At 37.7% G+C, this 25640-nt stretch overlaps 1 protein-coding gene across 1 annotated transcript in view; it reads left to right on the top strand.

Annotated features, from left to right (window-relative positions):
- LOC128864136 (uncharacterized) overlaps positions 1-25640 on the top strand; it is a 57531-nt gene that overhangs the window by 14882 nt on the left and 17009 nt on the right. The window contains exons 2-8 of the mRNA XM_054103653.1: positions 5604-5733; positions 5800-5866; positions 7594-7912; positions 8008-8137; positions 8319-8450; positions 15834-16025; positions 16158-16275. Of these exons, the coding sequence (XP_053959628.1) occupies positions 5658-5733; positions 5800-5866; positions 7594-7912; positions 8008-8137; positions 8319-8450; positions 15834-16025; positions 16158-16275 (1034 nt within the window). The 5' untranslated portion in view covers positions 5604-5657. The remainder of the gene's footprint in view (positions 1-5603; positions 5734-5799; positions 5867-7593; positions 7913-8007; positions 8138-8318; positions 8451-15833; positions 16026-16157; positions 16276-25640) is intronic.

Below are 25640 nucleotides of genomic sequence, written 5' to 3'. Positions count from 1 at the left end.
TATTCGATGTGGTACCAGCTGGTGTAGTAAAGGAAGGGGAATACCTCCTTTGCGTTGGAAATATCAGGTGGATAAGGGCTTGGCTTCACTTGGTGTGTCTAACTGGGGCAAATCAAGAAGAAGAAGAAGAAAAACTAGTAGAAATAAGTGTCTATCTTAATTGCGAGATGGGGGATGAAACGCCAGAGCACATCCTCTGCATAGCTCTCGCTAGACGCCGGCTCGCAACACTAGTTGGTGTGACTCTAAATCGATTAATGGTATGGAACAAAAAGGCTGAAGAAGTGCTTATATTCTTCAAAAGATTCCAATTGTAGATTTGCGATCAAGCACCATAGACCACAATAGAGATCGCACACTGAGCGTACCAACTTGAGCATAAATTAGCTTAGGGTAGGAGTCTTTGGTCATATATGTAATGAAACTTTATTAACGATACTGTCTTAAGGGTTTTAAACTATTACGAAATGACATAGGATTCTAAAGGGCCTCCGTAAAACTCCATTGAAGCAATTGGATTATTATAACATACAAGTCAATATCAAGTCAAATCCTGGAAAAATCGATTTTTAAACACAAAACAAATGTTTGTTTTCAAACAGTTTTACATAAATACATTCTTTTTTAATTTTTGTATTCACATTTTAATCAAACTTTTTGTTCACCAAGTAAATTTTTTGTGAATTAATTTAAATTTTTTTTCTCAATTTAGCTAAATTTATTTGAAAACTGTCTTTAATACATTTTTTTTGTTAAGTACATTTATTTAACAACTTCTCAACTTCTTTTAAAAAAGGGTTAAAGGTTAAATTTCAAGGGCCGATGTTGAATGTGAACCCCACCTAAACGTCAACGACACCGTTGAACTTCTTTCTTTGGGGTTATTTGAAAGAAAAGCGACAATTAAAGAGCTAAAGGATGAGATAATTCGGCACATTAACGGCATAGAACCTCAATTACGCCTGAGCGTCACCGAAAATTTGGCCCTTCGGATGGAGGTGTGCCGCCGAGGCCGCGGCGGCAATTTGGCAGATATTTTGTTCCATACATAATTCAGCCATATCAATATTATCACAAGAAAGAGAAATGACAATAATTTCCTAAAAAAATTGTATTTTATTCAAAATCAACACCGGCCCTTGAAACTTAACCACCATTTATAATACTCACATTGCGGCGGAGACAAGAAAATTAGCAGATATTTTCACTTGCTTTGGTCGCACAGGTACTAAAGAAATGGGTTGAAACTGAGTTTAGGGGTTCAGTGAATTTGCGGACGAAATATTCTACGTAACTACCCATTTTTCGTAGGCCAAGGGCACAGAGACTGTATGCTCCATACAGCCAGGAGCGCGATAATTATTTCTACTCAAAATTTTGAATAGGGCGATTAATGTTTGAGCAACCCAGTATTAGATGGATTTAAGGTATAGCATATGTTAGTGTTAGTATAGCGGCCGACGTAGCCGAATGGGCTGGTGCGTGACTACCATTCGGAATTCACAGAGAGAACGTATTTTCGAATGCCATGTCAGGTAATTGAAATGCATCGTGCTCGGATCGTTCCAAAAAACAAAAAAAAGATCTATGCTGTCCTGATTTAAGCGGTATACAAGGATACATTCCATGTCATTCTGATCCTGAACTTACCGATAAAAACCCCTGCGCGAGTATGTAGTTGCTCATCAGTACATCATTTTGAAAACGATATGTTTTTTCTACAAATTTTATTTTTTCTCTACTTTTACACAAAATTTCTAGAGTTAGAAACCCAGTGTCTTGCTAAAAGAACCGATTTGTCAAGAGGGGCGGAAAAAGGTGCTTAATGAGCAAACCTTTTATTATTGAATTTCTTGTGCTCACTAAACTTTTTCTATGCTCATAAATGCTGTCGTTGATCGCCATTTTACGCAATAAAAATACAAGTTTTTAATTCTTAAGTCTAAATAAAATGACAAAGAAAAAAGATTATGAATAGTTCATGGAATACATTTAAGGGGTCCTTACTTCTAAAAGTTGTTTAGCATTCAAGTAAAAAGGCACAAAAATCACATTTATCTTATTTCGATCGGCTTGAGCCCGTAATGACATAGGGATTAACAGTCATAAATTTGCGATTCGCCAATCACTTCCGCTCTACGCAAAAACATAATAAATGAAAGGGAGCTAATCTGGGACAACAGCCAATAATTTTACTTTTTTAGTATTTTGCCAGTTCAAAGCTCAACAGCACACGCACACATGCAATTTCATTTACCATACCCATCTCGTATGTATATATTTTATTAAAAGAAAAAAATATTTTACTTCAGCTATTCTTCTAACTTGTTTACCTGTAAATACGGGTATTTCTGCTTTCTATGCATTTACACTCGTGTGTTAAATCAGAGCTTCACAATTCACGCGGAAATACCTCTAAGCGCCTACGCATAGATTTCAAATCGAATTTGTTAGATAAATAGCGGCGAAAACAATCTAAGGTAAAACAAAAAACTACAACAGCCACTACAAAAATAACAATAAAAATAGAAACAAATAAGGTGGTGAAAACAGAATCAGCTACACATACAACCAAAGACAACCTTTTATAGGCAGGCATAAGCACAACAAGTGAACGCGCTCGAAGAAAGCACAGCAAGAGCAGAAAAAAGTTAAATGTATTTCTTGAATTTGTGTATAGATGAACTGAGGTAAGACTCATTGTCATGGTTTTTGCATAAAATTATTCTCTTTCTAAATATGCAAATAAATAAATAAATATATAAGAAAAAATGTGTATAAAATGTGAGAAAATGGCTATTAACCAAAAATTGAATTTACCAAAACTGACAATCAAAAGCTTATAAACTATCAAATTAAATGATGAAAATGAAATGAGGAACATTTTTAGTCTACCGTGACTTACCACTCACATTTTGGGTTAATAGCAAACAAGAAAAAAAACTAATATTTATCATCAAAACGGACACTACTCTTCTTGGAACTGAATATGGTTTGAATCTGCATTTAAATTCCATTCAGTTTGAAGTAATTTCAATGCTTGCAAGCATTTTCGACACATCAAGCGCTCTTTTCGGCCTTATAAAGCAATGGCTATACAACTTAGTGTCAATGCACGGGCACAGATTGCAAATTCTAGCCTGTACTGAAATGAGTTGGCATGTGAGTGCACCTAGTTTCATCTCAGGCTGGTGGCTGACTTTATTCCTCAGAATACTTTTTGCAAACAAAAGTGGTTTGACTCGCTTTTCAAGAGCGCCCACAGTCAACAGTTGCTTGATTACTTACTCCTCATCATCATTGTTGTCTGGTCGGGTCTTTGCCTGATGCAGCATATACCTTCAAGGCTTCGTGCCTGCGTTCTCCGTGCCCGAAATCCTAAAAAACTTGCATCTTCATTTTCACCGTTAATTCATCTAAGCAGAGGCGATCCTTCTTCCTCTGTATAGCCTTAATATTTTGTCTTTGTAAAGGTGCAAGGAAAAGTTCTAATGTACACCAACTGTACTATATTTTTTCACCATTAACTTGTCCCAGTGGCGCCAAACTTTCTGCAGTTATTGCCTTATTAGAAGACTTATAAAGAGTTAGCCTTCTTCGTTGAGAGAGGATTTTACTACGCAATTGCCTACTTAATCCAAAGTACCACTCCTTGGCAAGAGAGATTTTCCGTTGGATTTCACGGCTGACATTGTTATCGGTGTTAGTGCTGGTTCCTAGATAAGCAAAGTCTCTTATCACTTCAACACCATTACTGTCAACAGAGACGTTGGTGCCGATACGCGAGTACGCCGACTATTTGTTTGATGACAAGAGGTACTTCGAATTGTCCACGTTCACCACCAGACCCATTAGCATTGTTCTTTATTCAGCTTAGAAAAGGCAGAACTAACAACATTTCGTAAAAATTACTTGATCTGACATCGATTTGTTTGGGTTTACATTTGTGTGAAATCATTTGCCTAATTTGTTCTGTTCGAAAAATCACAGCCAGTGACGAAGAGAATGAGAGAATAGTGAATGTATTAGTAAAAAGTGTGAGGGTATTACAATACTATTGCCTTTGCGAAACTGTTCCGTGTAAACGCCAGGTTGCTATCATTTATAAGCAATGTGTACTTTCATTTAATTATTTCATAAGAAATTAGATATATGCGTGTGTACTGGACTAATTAAATAATGAACTCATAGTATAATTCACTGAACTCCTGCCGAACAAAGCCAGTGGGAAGAGATGGATGGATAGAAACCAATATTCACCGAGACCTCATTACCAAAATTGCCTTCTTTTTCTTTAAGGTTCTTTTTTAAAAATATTTTTACGATTAATATAAAAAAAGTTGTTCTATTTTGAATTGGAAACTTTTAGATATGCAAATTCAACCTTTCTAACTCTCTAACACCCCTGTAAAGGGCGAATTCAAAATAGTATAACTTTTTTTATATTAATCGCAAAAATATTTTAAAAAATGGATTTTAAAGCTGAAGAGTAGTACTTTGAAATGCCGTTGTGGAAAATTAAAAAAAAAATTTCCTTGCTTAAAAAAAAATCATATAAATGGTCAAAATCTCTATTTTCTGACTATTTAACCACAAATTGCCAAAAATGCTGACGTGCTGGAACATTTTCAAGGTCATATTCGTTTTCAGCAAAAAAAAACCTTCAAGAAACACCCATAGCCATTTTAGAAACTGTACCTCGCAGGTCTGTGTAATATTTATTAATATATATACAATAATTTTATAATATTCATAATGATTTGAATATTGATGATGAAAATGATTTCATAAAAAAATGGTTAATTTTTCAATTTTCTTGAATTGGTTGTTTGAAAGTTTTAAGCCTAAAACATATGTTTTGTTGTTGAATGAACTATATTTTTACAAAAATAATAACGAGAAATTTTTACCATTCAAATCATTGTGAATTTTTATAAATTTTTGTATAAAAATTTTGTGTTTTTTTATTGAAATTTGTAGAAAATTTTAGGGTATGCTGTTTTATAGCTCAACTAACTTCAGTACAAGAAAACACAAGCGTGAAGCGACGCAAATTTCGCATCGGTTTTTGGTAATTTTTTTCGCTAAGGGTCTTATGAATTTTCTTCTATATAAAGCAATCATGAAAAGCCAGACTTCCGCTGCCAGGTGTAGCTTTCGGTATTATTGTTGGTTCTAAAGTGAAAGAAGTCGCGTACTTCTTCGAACTTCTAACTGTCCATGGGTTTTTGAATTCACAGGAATGTGCAAAAGCATTTCTTTGTTACGAGCTTATATTACGCATCGACTTTCGAATAAAATTTTTACTAGTAGGTACATAAGTTAATTGGAAGTTTCGCATAACAAATGACTTAGAGATTTTGTTGAATGACACTTTACAGCCAATAAAAGTTTTGAAGCTATATTATACATAAGTACATTTGTAGCGCCATTTGGTAGAATTTGCATTCGAATGTTCTGGAAAACGGAAATTTTAAAATTTTTCGATTCTTAGGTGACTCTTTTAGGGTAGTTACTTAGTTACTTATAAATATGAAAAATGTAATTTGTGAACGTATTGCTTCATCATTTTTTTCTGATTTTTTATTATATTACATTATTAGGTGAGTGAAAAGCTGGCTTCTTAAGAAAGCATTTGTGAATACTCAATACTAAACATGAACTGGCTGCAACTCGTAACGATAGCAGCCTTTTTGGCTGTTGGTAGCGTAAATGCGTTATCTCTGGATCCAGGTTTGTTGCTTATACTCAAAAAGAAAACATTTTTTAAATTTTTTTTATTTTTCTGTATTTTTTCAGTGGCTTCCACTGAGCTGGAGCAGTATATAAAAAAGGGTGACTGTGTGATATCAATGCGTCACATACGGTAGGTTCCTGCCAAAGTATATTGAACAGATAGTTGCACTGAAGTAAAAATAGCAATAGGCGGTATTTTGTAGTGTTGGGCAAGGTCGATACTTAAAGTAGTAAGTAATCGATGCTCAAAGGAATCGACAGTATCCCACTTTCAAAAGTATCAATGCTGAATACTCAAAAGTAATCTTTAATTAAAAGTACTCATTACATAAAATTATTCAGTACTCCAAGGTAAAAAGTATTCAGTACTAAAAATCAAGTTCTTATTTGTACTCAGTATAGATTCGAAGTACCCCAGATTAAGCTTCATATAAATTTATCAGTTAATCTGATTAAAATTATTGTGTAGCAGATGGTAGTTACCCGGATTAGTGAAAAGTTAATTTGCTTATTAGATAGTTTTGTCAGTAAAGATGGACCGCAGACAACAAATACGGGTATAGGCTGTCCTGATACTGGAAAATAATTATTTATTTTAAAAAATCTTAAATTGCAAATTTTTCAAACTGCCGTCGCTTGGCTCATTCCAGCAATGCCAAATTTTGGTAGGCTGTAGAAAGGTATCACTAGATTACTTCGTCCTCTTCCGATCTAGCTCGAACTCGAAGTCCGTTTCCAAAAAGTAGTATACGCAAACTTTTTCGCTTGCTTTCAAGGGCAAGTCCTTCCCGATTTTATCCATTCTTTTACTTTCACTTTGTCATTTGGGGCATAAACAAACTTCACTCTCTTCTTTGCCCACGTTTTTTGGTAAAACAAAACTGTATTGCTTACAAGCTCTTTTTGCAGAAGCTTTAATTTCTGTGGTTTCGAGTACATTTTCTTTAGAATTTGCCCTGAAATAAAAACTAGCTTTTGCAAAAGCACATCACGGATTTAATAAATAGCTCGAGAAGGCTGACAAAGAGTGAAAATTAGGCATCTTACATCACTTTTAAGTATAGCTTCTTGCACCTAGACAATTATCTGATTGCAACTCCATCTCTGCGTCAGACCAAGAATTTCTCATCTTACCCTCTTATAAAGGGTTTTCCAATAAGAGGTGTTATTTTGATATTCAAAGAAAAATTATATTTTTTAATAGTGGAAAATAACATCAGGCAAATGATCACCACGACCACGCTTATAGGACAATATCCTTTTCATGAAATTTTCCATAACCGAATTGCAAAGTGGCTGCCCTATGCCCTCGATAGCCTCACGAATTCCACCTTTGAGGTCTTCAATCGACCCTGGGCTTTTGGCGTAGACCTTCTCTTTCACGTGGCCCCAAAGAAAAAAGTCACAAGGTATTAAATCACAAGATCTCGGTGGCCAATTGTGATCACCTCTTCGAGAGATAACACGGTCCGGAAACTTTTCCCGTAAAAGATCAATGGTTTCGTTGCTTGTATGGCACGTAGCGCCGTCTTCTTGAAAATAAACGTTGTCCAGATCAATGCCATCTAATTCCGGAAAACCCTTTATAACAAAGACATCGCAGGTTTTGCTAATCAAAAGGTTTCTTAACAATATCAAAGAGACTTGTCATGCTTAGGTAATCAAAACTTAACAGCTTAGAATTTGTTATGATGTAATGGAAACAGACTTTGATAAAGAAATTAAAAAAACAATCAGCTAGTGCAACTACTTGCTCAGTTGGCATTGATTAGTAAATAAATAAAAATTAATAAAATAAGAAACAATGATTTCTATAAAAAAGCTATATTTGTTTTAAATATCCCCTCCTGCCCGCAGTCCACGTCGCAAACTACACATATCAATCGAAGCTCTTTTCATGATCGATTTCCCCACCCTGAAGCATAAATTATCCTTTTTCCTCGATCGCATGCATCAACGCGTCACCTTGGATGTAACGGCGAATGGTGTCACCGAATCGAAACACTTTGAATTGCCCAACACCAATGAAACCAGCACAATTCGATCATTGGCCTTGCATTTCCATAAGAATCGCATAGTCATGCTGGTGGACTGCAGGGAGAGTTCGGCGCATGAGTTAGACATCAGTCTGGCAGAGCTCTATGCACAGATGGATACAGATCCGGTTATAAAGCTGGTGGGTGGCGATGGAAAAGAAAACAAAACCGATGCTTGCAAACGCATACATGGACATAAATAAATAATTTTTATTTTATATTTCCTATTTGACAGTTTCGGGAGCGCAAGTATCCTTTGTATTTTGATGGGCAGCTGGAGCCGGCGCTGCAACGCACCAATTGCCAAAAGGGCGTGCACAAGCGTAATAAAGTTCATATGATGCGAACGCAAGTGGCGGAACGTGGTAGGTATATCATATTTCATGTACAGTAATGCAATATTTTGTTATCGTCGTATTCAGTTGCATGGCTGTGTTACTTACCTTTGTTTCTTTTTTTTATTTATTTATCTAAATTTTTTTTATGCACCGATTTGCATTTGTTCATCAATCACTTTCAATTAATTTGCATATTTTTATTTTGCAGAGAAGAATAAGAAACGCGATGTACGCAATTGGTTCAACGCCGATTCCAGCGATAAACATCACGAAGAGGAACGCATTCCAATTGAGGTTGAGCAGCGTGGCGACATTCCTGTGTTGCATGGCGATTGTGAAGGTGTGTATCTATGTAGTGTATACAGTATGTATGTATATGTGTGGATGTGTGCACTTTTACAAAAATTCATAGCATAAGCTTACATAAATTGTAGGTGAAATTCCACTACTCTTTGGGTGTCCAATTCCCAATCTAATCCTAACCTACGCTAGGCTTGAAATATGCAAAAATTTATGCTGAAATGCTTCGAGTACCCAGCTGGAAATCTTGTTTAAAACCATAGTAGTTGGAGTGGCCGCCGTAGCCGAATGGGTGCGTGACTAACATTCGGTGTACGTAGGTTCCATTCTCCGTGCATGAAACACTAAAATGGAGAGCAAATGTTTTTTCTAATAACGGTCGCCCTGCGGCATGTAATGGAAACTTCCGAGCCATGAAAAATATCCTCATAAAAAATCATTTGCCGCTTCAAAAGTCTCTAAAAGTCTCTTCTATGGAAGAACTTAGTCTACATCGTATGAAAAAAAAATCAACGCGATTTTTGAGTGACTTCAAACTTACAATTAATTATATATTACTAAATTTCAATTGATTCTAAAAATGCGTACCAGACTAATAATTAGATTCTGATTAAAAAGTAAAAAATTTTAATGACATTTTTGATGAAAACTTTATGAAATTTTAAAAATTTTTGTGAAATAAAGTTTAGAAGTTTGATTTATAATGTTTTTTATACAATGTACTATATAGGGTCCGGCACTCGAAGTGTACCCAATTAAAAATGCCATACATTTAGTTTGGAAAATTACTTCTATTCCATTCAAAGTAAAAAATGTGTGAAAATAATACAAAATTAAGAATCAATTTACTTTTGCTCGATATGACCAACTTTTGCCTTGACTATGTCCTTTTGCCTTGACGGTCCAGAAAAGAATCGCAAGCTGCCCTGTGACTTGCAGGTATTTTTGACCACTCGCGGACAATGCCTTTTTCAGCGCTTCGAGAGTGGTGAATCTTTTGCTCTCCAAAATGGCCCAAAGAGAATAATCCATCGGATTCGCATCTGGTGAATTTGGAGAGCCATTGTGTGGACGTTATGAAGTTCGGAACGTTGCTTGGTTCACTCGAGCTTGGGGAGACACTGCCGAGACCTGTTAAAACGCCCATAGTCTGCCACCGAAATGTGTGTCTGCCCCCGGCTCCAAAGCAACCTTCAGAATACTTTCCCGATAATATTTCGCATTTGCCTTGACGCCGGGCTCGATGAAAACGATTGGAGAGCGCCCATCTGCGGTTACAGCGACCCAAACCATTACCTGTGGCGGGTGCTGCCTCCTGGCGGCCAATCGATAACTCTAAGTCTCGTATGAACTCTCGGTCAAATAAACTCTATTGTTTTGGAAGTTTACGAATAACTCAATTTGAAAAATTTTTTCGTCAGAAAAAACAATGTTCGGAAATTTACCGCTTTCGGCAAAGCTAAGCAACTCCTTCGCTCTCTCAAGTCTGACTTGTTGCTGCTTTGGTGTGAGATTATCCGCCTTTTGGATCTTGTAAGGCTTGACTTTGAGATCATTTTTCAGTATGCGGCGAATGCTATGGTCGGATATTTTCAGTTCTTTCACCATTCGTCGAAGATTTCGCTCAAGTTCCTTCTTCACTTTTTGAACCATTTCACGTGACGTTGCAGTCTTTTGATGACCACCTCCATGACGTTTCGCGATGCTACCAGTATCATTATGACGAGTAATAGTGCGATAAACAAAAACTTTATTTACTTTAAGGTGCTCGATCTCCCGAAAAATCGCTGGTTGTTATTTTCTAGCCAAATATAATGTAACCACACTATTACGTTTGAAATCCGTTAAAGATTTTCTTTTTTCGCGTTTACTTTGCACAAAATGCTTCCACGCGCTTGTAAACAATACTCTGAACTGTCATTTTGCTAACTAACAACGTGCATCAGCTGCGGGAGCGGTCAGAAATTGGTTACAGAATTTTTTTTTTTTGAATTTGCAAAAAAACTGTTGCCGGAAAAATATTGCGAATTTTGTAAAAAGGTATACTGACTTAATTATGTAAGCACACCTCTTGTTGAGCATCAATAATTCTTCGTAAGCACGATAATCGCTTAAGCGATCATTGCCGAGTTTAAAAAAGCGCGCCAGTCATTTCTTTATTGCACTAACCGATACCAGTTGTGTACACAAAGACTTTTACCACCAGAATCTTTCAACGTTAAGTAGGTTTTCTTCTTATCCTGCTACCCCAGCAGGCGCCGCATCGGCTACTTTCAGAGTTGGAGCATTTGTATCCATTCAAACCACATTACTTAATCGCCAGTACCGCTGTAATTTCATTCGCTGCACGATATCTAGGTTAGGCTGATCCTTTAGATCGCACCTAGATCAGAAATTGGTCCATAGTGACACCAAGTGTTTTCATGGAGAGTTCAAGAACTTTATATTTTGTTTTTTATATATAGTTCAGACAATTTAACCTATTGCCGTGCCATTTAGCTCGACGAAACTCGGGCCCAAGTGTTACGCGTTAACGCATGGCGTACAGATAGAAACAAACATTCAATCACGACCCAGGTTCGTGATGTTTATGTTTGGTCCGACTATTTGTACACGAACTCGGCTCGTGATATTTACATTTGACCCGACGATCTATTCACGAGCTTGGCTCGTCATATTCAATGATGGATCAAAATTTTCATCACGAGTCAGACTCGTTAAAGCACGGTAAAGGGCTAAGTAGGTTGCTAATTTTTTGATCTGCCCCGCTTTCTAAGGTTGTAAGTGATGCAGAATCTAAACAATTTATTCGTGTTTTCCTAAGTGTAGAGCAGTTCCAGAGTTTCATGTCATCGTATGGTTCATACAACTCATTGTTGCATTGTCTGCGACATTCGCCATAGTTCACACACAAAAGTTCAAAAAGAGCCGCATAATCTTTCTCTCAATCACTCCAAGGGTTGTCTCATCGGATGCTGTAATAGTTTAAGTTTCTGCGCCATGCAATGGGACGGACATGAGGAAAGACCTTTCATAGTGCTAGTTTTCTTCGACGAGAGAGAACTTTATTACAAAATTGCCTAGTTAGTTCAAAGTAGCGCTAGTTGGCAAGAGAGATTATTTAAGCAATTTCAAGGCTGCCATTGTTATCGATGCTAAAGCTGGTACGTAAGTAATTAATTGGCGCGTGTTTGGTAGAGTTCATCCTTCAATTTCTGTAGTGTGTCTTGATATTGTTCCACAAAGGGATCACCAGTTTCGTGTCGACTATGAGAGTTGTATGAGAAGTTTTTTTTATGGCAGAAATTCCATAAACTCCCGAAGAACGAGCGCTATTAGACTTTTTTATATCTTTTTTCATATTCTATGGTTGTTTTTCGCTACACTTCTTTATCCTCTTTATCTTAGAACATGTAGAACTAAAAGTCGGCTTACGCCAGAAGTTTTCGCCCTTCTAGAAAATGATGTATGAGCGATTGAGTTCTAGGGACCGAAAATCATTTCCAGCACCAACGAATGCTGGCCCGTTTAACATAACATGAAAATAGCAGTACTATCTGACCATAAATTCGATAAAAAAAAAAATGATTACTATAAGGGCTCAGGCCCATTTCCCTCTTCCGCAAAGTGTTAAGTGCTCTGTATTTCATTCCTAAGGATTAGAGTTTGCTCAAATAGCTTTACATTATTGGCTCTCTCAACACGATAAGGCCTTTAGTGTAATCTGCATCTCCTACACCATTTTCATACCCTCTACGCTCATTAAAAAATCCAAACTTTTAGCTAACCTGGTCCTTAATGGGTTAATTTGCCGTTTCATATTAGAAACATTCGACTAGCTTTGCTGCTGGGTGTGTGCGCAACTAGAGCAGCTGCAATTGCGACAAAGATATATCTATGCAACCGAATACTACAACAAAACTATTGTCATCCACTCAGTGTCACTGTCATTGTCATTGCCGCATTCAGCGATTCCCTACAAACGACAAATGCAGCTGAAGTCGAGTGCTAGTGTAACAACCATAATGCTATGCAATTACAACAAACAATCATTTGACTATTGTCAAAGCGCAACTCTAAGCTAAGCTTTGGTGTGGATTACATTAAGCCGAATTTGGAGCGCATTTGCGAAGTTGAGAAGCGAAGCAGAAGAGCGCAAATCGTACACACAAATTTATGTTGGCAATATGAACTCGAGTGTTTGTAGCTCGAAAAAAGTGCTCGAGGGGCCACTTAAGCCGGAACTCGGTATTGAAAAGACACGTGCACATGCACACACACACACACTCAAGTGGAATAAGGCGACTTCCCACGCTTGCTAAAATTATGCACAAAATATATTCATATACATATTTATGTTTACATTTAGGCTGCTTGGCTGGGTGTGTGCACAACTGCGTCATAATTTTGCGCACGGGCACGCTTTACACTTAAGAACTCGTATGCCGTATGCGAGGTGTGGCAGTTAAGTTTTTAGAATTTAGTCGTCACTCGGAACCTGCAACACTGCGTCTTATGAAGTCGTGCGCTTGTGTGGTTTGTGTTTTATGGCTGTTTTTCGGAAGTAATATATTTTAGTCCATTGCACGGTGGCCATACATAGTTTTTCAAAAGTTGAAAGTTTTAAATTTTTGTGAACGCAATTTTTAGTTAAATATTTATATTTACAGAGCCTAAAATAATTTTCAGTTTGATGGTCGCCTTCATACTTTTCCAAGCCTCTAAGCTTGATCATTTATAGAAAGTAAGAAATTATTAAGCAAAAGGAGCTCATTCGAAAATTTAAATTTTTTACATTTATAATTTTTAAAAAGAGAAAATGTATATTTTTTTATGTCAGCCGATATTTGAAAATTTTAGAAAACATTTTTTTCTAAGAGCTCTGTTTGTATCCGGTTAGAAATTTATATCATTCTAAGTATTTGTAAAAACATGTGAAGAAATTGGGGGCCAAAGCTTCCCGAGCTTCCCGTTAGTCATTTGCTTTGCTCTTACCGTTGTACTGATTGAAAAACTAGAGTAATGATCACAATAGACTAGAACCAACGATTACAAGAGTTATAGTAGGCACCAGAGAATACTATAAGCATCAGCATATCTTTCCGCTTACCTGATCATCTCGGAACATCGCAGAATTAGTTAGACTTACTAGATTTATGAAGTCCACAGAATGGTTTAAAGAGGACCAACATGAGTAAGAATTGGATATTTCCAGTGGTATCACAAGGGGCCTCTATTTGGCTTAGGTTCATCGTAAGACAGTCACTTTACCTAACCTATAGAAAACAACGCTCAAGAAAACAAGTCATCATGGAAGCGTCCACTTAAAAAAAGTCTTGTTACTTTTGTTAAAATTATTTGCCTAAAAATTAAAAAATGTTTATAAAATTAAACACATTAGAAAAGTAGCCCTTTCCCTGGCTTGACTACGAACATTTTCTGAGTATATGTAGCTCTAATATCTACCCGAAGACTCATTTATAGGCTGGAATGTCTTCCATTTATTTATTTATTTTTTCTATTTTTGGCCGCCGTAGCTGAATGGGTTGGTGCGTGATTACCATTCGGAATTCACAGAGAGAACGTCGGTTTGAATCTCGGTGAAACACCAAAATTAAGAAAAACATTTTTCTAATAGCGGTCGCCCCTCGGCAGCCAATGGCAAATCTCCGAGTGTATTTCTGCCATGAAAAAGCTCCTCATAAAAATATTTGCCGTTCGGAGTCGGCTTGAAACTGTAGGTCCCTCCATTTATGGAACAACATCAAGTCGCACACCACAAATAGAAGGAGGAGCTCGGCCAAACACCCAATTATATGTATATATGGGCGTGTGGAGATGCTTGCGTCTCAACGGACGCATTCCACGGTGGCGGATCGGGAGAATACCCTGTAGATATATGAGATGGACCTACGGGCCAGAACAAACACACACCTGCTTGGAGGGGCAGATAGACACCCTATCACCAAGCTAAGGTAGGCGGGCTAGCAACCTACCTATCTGAAACTCCGTTTGCTAACGAATTGTCTTCCACTTGCCTTTACAATTTGAGCTTTGAATGGAAGGTGGACGTTACAATTGAGTGACCATGCCTATTTTCAAAAAATTGTCTTAATCTCAACGCAAAAGGGACCTCTGTGAAATTCTAACTTGATCGGATAATTTCTTCTGCTTTTTGGCGCCCTATATACTAAGCCCTCCCACTGTGAGTCGTGAAAATTAGTGAAAAGGGTTCGAAAATCGATCTGCAAAGATTTGTTGTCCCGCAATCAGAGTAGGATAATCATTGGAGGTGACAGCTGGACATTGGAATACGACCCAGATATCCGTAAACAATGTCCGCAGGTGAGTGGGGAAGTGTCTGAAACGATAGCATTTTCCGTACGCTGCCAGAACCAAAGAGACTATAAAGAGAGTACAGTTCCCTGCCCCTTCAATTAACAAAGCTCGTCTAGGAATTTTCATTATTTTATTTCCTTGACAATAAATTGAATACAAAAAAAAAATGAATGTATCATTAAATTTAGTGTAGTTCCTAGTCGGGGGGAGTCTCTGTCACAAGTGAAGACACCCGCTTTCGACCGCATCACACATGACGAATCAAACATCGGTCAGCGATAGTTTTTTTTAACGAAGCTTACATTTCCGACCAGTATGGATCATTATCTCCCATATCTCATTCTCATACCTGGGAAGCATTACCCTATCCACTATCTGGAGACGCGCCCTCTAGGGATAACAGGTTCCCCGAGGGAGCTTAGGAAACTTAACCACACAAAAACTAACTCATAAATAAAGAGTTTCACATTCGCAGAGGATATGCTCTGGCGTTGTATCATCTAGCCCGCGAAAACAGCATACCCTTGTTTTTGCTAATTCTAATATATATCCAGTGAGAGTTTGTAAATCCTATCTATTGAGGTTTCGGACTTACGGGATGTATTTCTAGAAGGAAAGATAAACTGTTTTATCTGCCTTTGTTCAGAACTTTCCACCCAGTGTCGTTGAACGGGTTAACTTCGAAGTATTATCAAGGGTCCAATCATGGAGGCGAGCGAGAGTTGTGCAGAGTTAGAGAGAGACTTTTGCGAAGGTTGATAAGAAAAAATGTTATAATAACTCAACTTGCTTGTGATTTTTATTGAACTGAGAACTAAATAGCCACACTTCGTATGCCACATGTACCGAAATGTGTATGTAGGTACGCAGCAACTTCATGATTTATTGTTTACTTTTGTTATTCACCTTTGTGTATTTTTGTTTGGCTTTTTTCCACATTTGAGGCATAAACGCACTACTTATTGTTATTTATTCATTCACTTTACAATTTTTTATTTTTTTATTCTCACTTTTAACGTTGGTTTTTACTCCTTCCACGTTTTTTATTCGCTTTCCGCGCATTCAACCAACTACGCATCCAAAGACGCCCTCGCAAAATCGCTGAGCGACCTAATGGAATTGGTGAAACTTTTGCGAGAAGATATTGCCAACCAGCGCCAGGAGATTGCCTACCTACGTCGATTACTCGAGAATTGTGCCGGTTGCAAGCAGCCGAGTAACATCAGCAATTTGCGCATTGAACCAACATGCCGCACCGCCAATCCCTGCTATCCAGGTGAGCCTACACACAATGAAGCCACAATAAAGTTGACAAGAAAAGACATACACAGTTACATACATACGCACACCAAACTCTTGAAAAAATGATTAAGATGATGAAAATTTACGGTTTTGTCACCACTTGCAGGTGTTGAGTGCCGTGAAATGCCCACCGGCCTTAGATGTGGTCGCTGCCCGATGGGTCTCGTAGGCGATGGCAAGATCTGTAAGCCGGGCCTCACTTGTGCTGATCGACCTTGTTTCATGTAAGTCTTACGCATTAAGTATATCCACTCATAAAATTAAAATTAGCGGCACTTTTAACAAACCTGAGAGTTAAAGATTATTTCAAGCCGGTTGTCTATTGACTCTTAGACTATAGGTTTTGATCTCATCCATTGATGGATTGGTGTGAGCTAGCGTAATTGAAATTTGTTCTACTCCTTCAATAATGGCTTGGCGCTACTCAGCTGTAGTAAAGCCAATATTTCTCTATGGTGCTCTAGTGTAGTGGACTGCATTGAGTAAAACAACACACAAAACACCTATGGAAAGTATTCAACGTTTTGGTGCTCTCTGCACTATAGGAGCAATTAAAACTACTCCTACAGCAGCACTTGACAGAATACTCAACCTACCACCGATTGACATTGCAGCAGAAGTTCTAGCATTTAAATTTACCTATAAAATAGTCGGACATAGCTCAATAGGTATGAGTTACTATGTGACCAATACGGATTATATGACTCTGAAATACAATTGGGAGAAGAGATTCGGTGTAGGTGCAGGGAATTATTGCGCAGAGCTGGACATCAGTCGGCCAATTAAACGCCCTGACCATTGCAGTATTTTTCAAGCAGAAGCCTTCAACCAGACAGACGGTTACACATCTATTGGGTACCTGGACAAGAGGGCATTGCAGGAAACGAAATTGTAGATGAGATTGCCAAAAACGCTGTTTACATATAATTCGAACAAGAAAACGACATACTGAAACCTTTAAAAACGGTATACAATGACATCGCTGCGGACATGAAAACACGGATAGACAGGAGGTGGAATAATCTAGACACTTGCAAAACCGCGAAAATCATTTGTACACAGAATGCAGACAAATACACCAGATTCGCACTAGCCCTGTCTAGAAGGGAAAGCAGAACTGTCGTAGGTATAGTGACAGGGCACAATTCGTTAGCGGCACACGCATACAAGATGGGAATTACCACCTACCTAAGGAGCAATAGGTCTGTGTGATGGCTTTCAGCCAGCAAGACCAGGAATACTCCTGTAGTGTCATTCCTTGGCTGGATATAAATCCGTCTTTCATTCAGCTTACATATTCGTGTTTAGAGAGGTAAACTATCAATAGTTCTCGTCAATCTCATCTAACTGTAGGCCAAGGAAACAGACTGTTTCGACAAGGTGGAACCAAAAGGATACGGATACGATTGAAACAGTATTAGTCTGAGCCCAACTACTCTTACCGAGTAGACCACCACTATAACCAACTTCACGAAACCTTTCCCCTTTGTCATTAACGGAGTCCAACTACCTCTCACAGCAGACGAAGAGCTACAGCTTCTTTGTGACATTGGCGCCAGCCTCACACAATTACATATATGCTCTAGATATTGTAACAGGTTAAATTCTTGCTTATCAGTAAATGTGAAGGTATACCACATGACACTGACCACCTCTTCACACGCTCCTCTTAGGGCATATTTTATTCGGTATCGATACTTGAATTTCGGTGCTGAGATTCTCTATTTTTCATCTATTTGAAACAGATTTGAGGCACCTTAAATATTATTGAACCCAGTAGGAATAAAGGGCTGCATAATCAAGGATTCCGCCACTTTGCTAAATAAACAAATAAGTACTAGGTTGCTTAAGTGAGTTTTGCGGTTCGATAAGAAGAACACAATTTTGTGGTTTCAAATACACTTTATTATTCAGTGTTGTTCCCTGAATATCAACACATTTGTTCCAACGAGATTCCAATTTATAAATTCCATTCCTGAAGTGAGAATCTGGAAGGGTTGCAAATGCCGTTATGACCTCGTCATTTGACCATTAATCTTTTTAGGTCTGGAAGCAGATGAAAGTCCCTAGTTGCCAAATCTGGTGAATACGGTGGATGCTCCCTCAATTCGAATTTTAATTCATGAATTTTAGCCATGATACGGTGCATTGTCCTGATGAAAAATAATGTTTTTCTTTTGCAATCTGAGTCGTTTTTCACGATTTTTTTCATTCAGCTGGTCGAAAAGGTTGCAATAATATTCAGAATGTATTGTTTTACTAGTTTGCAAGTAATACACAAACAATTTTCCTTTGGCATTCCAAAAAACTGATGCGTTTTTGTGAAGTTTATTTAAAGACCGACTGTGCGTGCATTCTTTGGTAGTTGGCGAAGATTTGCAGTGGCGTCAGTTAATGTGTGTGTCATAAGGCAGATGTCGTAGGCGTAATGGCGTAATCTAGGTCACTAAGTTTCTGGTTTAGGCTCCATTGCAGTCCTTCTGGAACTACTGCATTTGAGAGTTTTAAGACCCCATCAAGAAATGTTATAAACAAAAGCGGCAGCCCTGTCGAACGCCTTTGTTTACAGTTTTGATTGCCTAAATTGCTTAATTGCGCCATTAGTTTGCGCATAGCTCTGAAGGCAGTATTGCTCTGATAACGGAAGTGTTTGCCATCCTGAAAGTAGCCGAATGGATAATCGAGAGGAGGTGAAGCGGGAAACAGATTGGAGTCTTCAGTGACAGTCAGCCTGCACCGAAGGCCCTGGAGAACGCGAAGCAAACCTCAAAGATTGTTCAAGAATGTAAGAAGAAGCTTAATTCTGTCGCAAGACAAAACAGGCTTGTACTTATATGGGTTCCAGGACATTCCGGTGTTCAAGGAAACAAAATTGCCGCTGAATTGGCCAACCGTGGATCAGCGGTTCCCCCACAAGGGCCAGAGCCAATAATCGGAATCAGTTCCGCAGGAATCTTGAATTGGATCAGCGATTAAGTATGCGATTTTCATAAAGAGCAATGGTACGGTCTAGAACGCTGCAGAACTGCAGGGATTTTGTCCGAACAGAAAACTGGCAAACTTTCTACTAAAAATTGGAAGGAAAGACATTTGGTTGATGGTCGGTATTATTACAGGACACAACCCATGCGGTCAGCATATGACCACCATTTGAATCATTGAGAACCCAATGTGCCTGTCGTGCTTGGAGGAGGCGGATAGCTCTAAGCACTGTCTCTGTGAGTGTCCTGCTTTTGCTAGAGCACGGCTACGAGTTTTGGGTTCTGATGTCGTGAGAATGAGTAATATTCGTTCTCTAAAACTGGACGATATTTACAGATTTGCCAACGAATCTGGAAAATTCTCTAAGGACTAACTATCTCTATCTCTGTCTCTATTCTTTCCTATACCTTTCTCTGATACTTTTCTCCTTCCCTCCTTGACCATTTACCCTCTTTCCAGAGCTCGAAATACAATAGGCTTTTTAGTCTGAGTGTTTTAGGAGCCACCAAATCTCCTGGTGCTCCTTGGCTCGACCTTTTCAAATTTCAATTTCATTGCTCTGATAGATGTCATTTCAAAGCCCTGCTTACTCTATTCCGTTGGCGGAAAAATATGGCTTTTGTTGCTTTGTTTTTTTTTTTCTGAAAAAATCTACATACTTTATTTTCATGTGAAATCAATATCTCACCCGTGACGCAAATCTTAATAAATTAGACATTATTTTAAGTTCGTTAAAAAGTGATCTACTAAATATTTCTGCTTTGATTTCTATTAATATCAAATTACAATAGCAAAATAAATAAAATAATTTGAATTATTAGAGTAACCAACCGCCAACACAAATTGAAAAATATTAAAAAAAAAAAAATTCAAAACCAAACTCGTGGGCATTTCATTAAAGTTCTTGCATTTATTTGCAATAACTTAGAAGTGAGTGTGAGGTCTATCCCACCAGACCTAGTAACTCTTCTTCAATGAGTGCGCACAAATAATAGGGAAAGAGCCAGCAACAACCCGCATAAATAAGTAAAGTGACATTAAATGCATGCTTTTGTGTCAAATTTGAAAGAAAACAAAACGCATTGAAATCTAAAACCATAGTTGGCGCATGCACTTCAACAACAAACCTACACATGAAAAAAAACAAAACAAAACCAACAACAAAAGCACAGAAAATCAAAAAATCAGAACGTGTTGCATGTGTAGCGCCCATAAAAAAAGGCAACCTGTTACAAAGCGCTTAGCTGCTAAACAGTACTGACCTGCCATCGCCGGCATTTTAGTCCACCAACTGTGTTTGGTAGTGTTTACGGTCGTTTGCCTGTTTTTTTTTCTTTTACTTTTGCTTTTGTTGTTATTGTTATGGTTGACGGTAAATGCACATAAATTTTGTGTAAATTACAACTACAAAGAAGAAAGATTCTTGTGCGACAAAACAATAACGCGGGTGAGGTAACTGATATGCCAAACGCGGACAGACGGAACTGTTATTACTTAAAAGTCGACAAGAGAAAAAAAGACGAAATCAACTCAAATACCTACTTATCTACATAAGAGTGTCATCTAAATGAAATGAAACGCAATTGAATGGGCAACTTTAGATGGCATCGATTTTAGTGGCTGCACCCCGTTCGTACTTTTATTCCCATGCGTTACACGAGCATCGTCGGCTTGCATTTTTGTACGCTGACATTTTTTCCGCTCCGGCGGAGGGGTGCTCTTTTGGCAATTTGCATAATATACAAATTATTGTTAACTATATATTGATCTGTTGTGGCAACATTGTCGTTAATGTCAACTTTTATTATCAATGAAATGCGACCTGCCTGCAGCGACCTGCCGCGCCGAAAAGGGAGTAGGGAGCGCGTGTGGCGCAGAAGCAGCTCATATCCACTAGTGTAGATATACCTCTGCGGCCAACACACAAAACTCAAATAAATTATGCAGATGACAGCAGATTTCATTTAATACTCATAGAAAATAATATTAAATGCATGTAAATCTTTTCTTTTTGTACAATAAGCAGCAATACTTTCCTTTACTAAGAGTTAAATGCAAGTAGTTCTTCGACTGAAGTGCATTTTAGCGCTCGCGGTGGGACATTTGTGCATTAAGGCGCCTTATCAACACTAAGTAGCTGCCTTTTGAAGGCATAAAAGGGTAGTGGTGCCGCATTCATGAACGACATATGCATTAGGGTGGGTCAATTTATATGGGTCGATTTTTCTGGACATTGTTTCTAGCTGATTCGTATTCTACATAGAATTCTAAGGAAAAAAAGGCCAAATATGTACTTTAAAGTCCCCCAAATTTTAAAAGAAGCTTTCTTTAATTAATACGAAAACTGAGAAATCAGACAATGAGAGCGAAAATTAAGACAGTGAGAGAGAGAATTAAGGCAATGAAGATAGAAGTAGAAAAAATACTCATCCTGTTGAAAGTAAAACCAAGTAACCCAAAATAATTGTAATTGTTTTTAATTGTAACAAAAAAAAAAATTTGAATGATTACAAAAATATAAAAAAATTAATTTTTTTAAATGTTGTACAATTTAATTCCTTTTGACTTTTTTGCAAATTTTAGTTTCATTTACAAATAAAAATTCATACAATCACTTTTCCTAATACAGGCTGCGCTCGGTATTTGAGGAAAACTTGAGAATAAAACTAATTAGATTTCATTTTTTTTTTGGTTTTGATTTTGGTCATAATATTTTCCGTGAGAAAAAACTATAACACCTCAAGGGCTTCAGGACGTTTAACTTTGCTTGTAAGGCGTTTCGATCGCATAACTCGCTGTTCCCGTGCTTGCTCCGACATAAACTTCTTCTGCACGTAACGTTGGACTCATACCAGAGATCTTCATGGATAACTTGATGAATAAGACTTCAGAAACATTAGGCTCCCTCTTAAGAGCCCTGAATGATTTTGAAGGGTCCTCGTCAATGATCTCTTGCACTTGTTGCTTCAATTCTGCAGATCGGACAGTGTCTGAACGTTCCTCGTTCGTTTTTTGTGTTTAGCAACAGATTCTCAATCGCCGCCTGATGCTTTCAATTTACGGGGAAGCTTATGATCGGATGCACTTAACATTTAAGAAAATTAGAGATTTCTAAATCAGTGTGATTTGCACATATAACGGCGATCACTGCATGTCTCTTCCTTTCTTTAGTTAAATTGTCTCCATGTCTTATATGAAAAATAACAGAAAGAAAAATAATGGTTCCGGGAAGTTATAGCCACATATATGCATGCCCTTGAATACCGTATACTTCTCATCATACTACAAATCATACTACACAACCTACAGTTTTAAGCTGCCTTCGACCGACAGATGGCTTTTTATGAGGAGCTTTTTCATGAGACAAATACACACCAGATTAGACATCGCCTGCCGAGGGGCGACTGCTATTAGAAAACACTTTTTCGTGCCCGATATTTCGGGCTTGGGCACTTCCGTATAGCAATCACGCACAAACCTATTCGGCTAAGGCGACCACCTTAATAAAAAACAGATATTAGAAATAAATGTACCAAAAAGTCCGCAAATATTTATTAGTTTGACGTAAGGCAAAATTTACCTTCATCTTAATTTCGTACTAATTATAGTCTTTTTTATTTAGTTTTTTGAATATAGCTTGTTTTAAAATTTGGGGGGCTCGAAATTGGCTTTAGAGCTAAGCTCTAGTAGACTTTTTTCTTAAAATTCCCTATAGAATCCATATCTTTTAGAAACGATGTCGAAAAAAAATTGACCCGCCCTAATATACATACGCACATACCTACCTTATAGGTCTCCCTATATTTTTTTCTATTTGCATGCCATTTATGTGGGCAATTGTTAATAAAAACTCCATAAAACGACGCAATAACGATCACCTGTAGAGCCGGTGGTGCCAGCACTTGGAAGAAGCCTTTCATGTTCTTCTTTGGTTCCAGATAAGAATGAAGTTATGTGAAATAGGGAGTGGCAAGCGACTGGGTTACCGGAAATTATCAACAGCTTTTTATTAAAAATCAATGTTTAACGGTTATGATAAAAATGTATTATTGGTAGATTGGAAGCGGAGGGAAGATGGAGAGACGAACCTAAAAAGTCAATGCTTTAACAAAGTAAAATATGAATTGCGATTTAAAATAGAAAAAAGCTGCGAATTCTGCGAATATTCAATTAGGATTGTTTGAGTAAATGGCAAAAAAAAAAAGAATTGCACTGATGTGCAAAACTTAAGCAACATTGACTGGTGAGTTATAGACGCGAATAGGTATAAAATGGTTAATATATGAGGTATAGCCATCAAAAAACGCGACTGACTTTTAAAACTATTTTACAGTTGTATCTGGATATAGTGAACCTTGCAATAAGATCCTTTCACAACATCCTTGTTGTTTACCATATTAAAGTTGAAATTTTTTCGCAAAAACTTCTTTTAATTGCCAAAAATTCCCATGTGTGTATATAAATGCAAGAGTAAGTTCGAATAAATACCCGCCTTTTCTAAGAGCATTCCTCTTTGATGCTAAAATTGACTGGTGAGAGTTGATTTTGCGTCTCTTTTGCGATTTTTTCAATTATTTAAAAATGTTTCTTTAACGAAAGCAATCATCTTGAAGACATTCTCAATTTCTTTGTAATTAAAAGCTTTAAATACACGTAAAATAGCATACCTGCACCCCCAAATGGTTTGCTCTCGACAAAAGACAAACTAAAACAAACTTACGGCAAAAAACAGTAGCTTTTCTAGCAATCAACAGCCAAAACACAGTTAAGGGGAATACTATACATGATTATTTTGCGTTTTTTTGGTTGATTTCTGTATGGTTTTAAAATTTTGTTCATATTTTAGAAGCTTTCGATTAATCACTATTCAGAATACTCCATGTAAAAATTTCACAATTCACTATATCGAGGTGTTCACTTTATCGCGTGTTTACTATGTCCAGCAGATACGACTACATTTTGATTTCGTGCTTCTCTTCTTCTTGATTGGCGCGGTAAATGCATGCATCATAACACTAATTTTCAATGTCAAAGCATAGTACTAAGTTCGCGTTTCACGTGCTTCTGGGGCGTTGCCCATAAATTTCACGTTTCTACTCATTTGACAATCAATGTTGCTAGCAATATTTCACGGCAGTGAAGTTAATACTAGCCTGAAGAGTGGTAAGCACCTTGTTCATAGTCATGAAATTTCGCTGGCAGTTCATTTTACAATATTTCACGTGAACATTTGACATCAGTTATTGTTAGAAAAAACCAACACGTCCCCAGGAACAGACATAACTCCAGCTGAACTTCTGAAAGTAGACCCGACAACAAGCTTTCAAATAATTATGCCACTCATTGAAAAATATTAGGAAACCGAATCTCTCTCAGAAGAACTGAAAAATGGAGTGATTGTGAAGATCCCCAAGAAGATCACTTCATTTAGTACAGTAAACAAAGCAATAGCAGCAGAAATAAATCCAGAGCTGAGACCTGAACAGTGTGGCTCCGACAACAGAAGTGGTGCATAGACAGCGTTAACAGCCTAAGAATCTTGGCGGGCCAGTCAGATAAATACAGATCGACGCTTTATCTCTGTTTTGCCAACTTCAAAACGGAATTCGATAGACTCGCCCACGATGTAATAGGGAAAGCATTGGCATATAAAGGAGTATCGTCAAAGCTTATTTTGATCATCATGAGCTTACTTTACCAACAAGCCAATTGTAGAGATTACTTTACATAATAATTCAGTAAGCAACAACTGGGGTCCGGCAGGCCTGCGTTTTGTGACCACTACTATTTAATATTGTGGTCTATACGAGAATACTTTACTGACATGACCGCAAAAATTCAACGTCTTGCGGAAGTGGCAGCCTCTTATAGCCTCCAAATAAATATTAGTAAGACCAAAACACTACGAATCAACGCAACGAATAACAACTGTTTCGCAACAAATAACCAGCCGAGCGAAGATGTCAAGTCCTTTTGCTACGTGGGTAGCAAATTTACCACCGATGACGGATCTAGAGTTGACATTAAACACAGACTTCAGAAAGTAAGACATGCCTTTGGGCGACTGCAACCAGTTTGGAGGTCTCCTCTTTGTCAACACGCATCAAAATAAAAACGCCAATGTAAACTCAGTACTTCTGTACGGCTGTGAGTCGGGGAATATGGCTCCAGCGATATAAAAAAATGTCAAGTTTTTATCAACAAGTGATTGCAACGTATATTGCACATTTTATGGCCAGAAGTCGTATACCAAAATATCGGAGATAACGAAACAAGATGCTATAAACTTTAAAGTTAGATCAATTGGCGACGTAACGAAAATTTGCATCGAATGGAATCTGCAGAGCAGCCGTAGGCCAGGATACCCAGCATATACCTAGAGGAGGCAGACCGAGCTCGAAATTGCAGCCCAAAACAAGAGCTAAAGAGAGATAAAATCCCTAGCTTTAGATAAGGGAAATTTGAATATTTTTATAACGTTCCTATGTTCTTTGTAGGAATAAGGGGAAATTATGTATTACACCGGGTCGATTTGTTGGGAGGCAAAAAAATCGCCCATTGCTCTGTGAAAATCATATTCTAGGGATCAAAATAAGAAACTTTGCCG

Source organism: Anastrepha ludens, chromosome 5 (genome assembly GCF_028408465.1).
Source record: "Anastrepha ludens isolate Willacy chromosome 5, idAnaLude1.1, whole genome shotgun sequence".
Lineage (NCBI taxonomy): Eukaryota > Metazoa > Arthropoda > Insecta > Diptera > Tephritidae > Anastrepha > Anastrepha ludens.
This window is presented reverse-complemented; position numbering and strand designations above follow the sequence as displayed.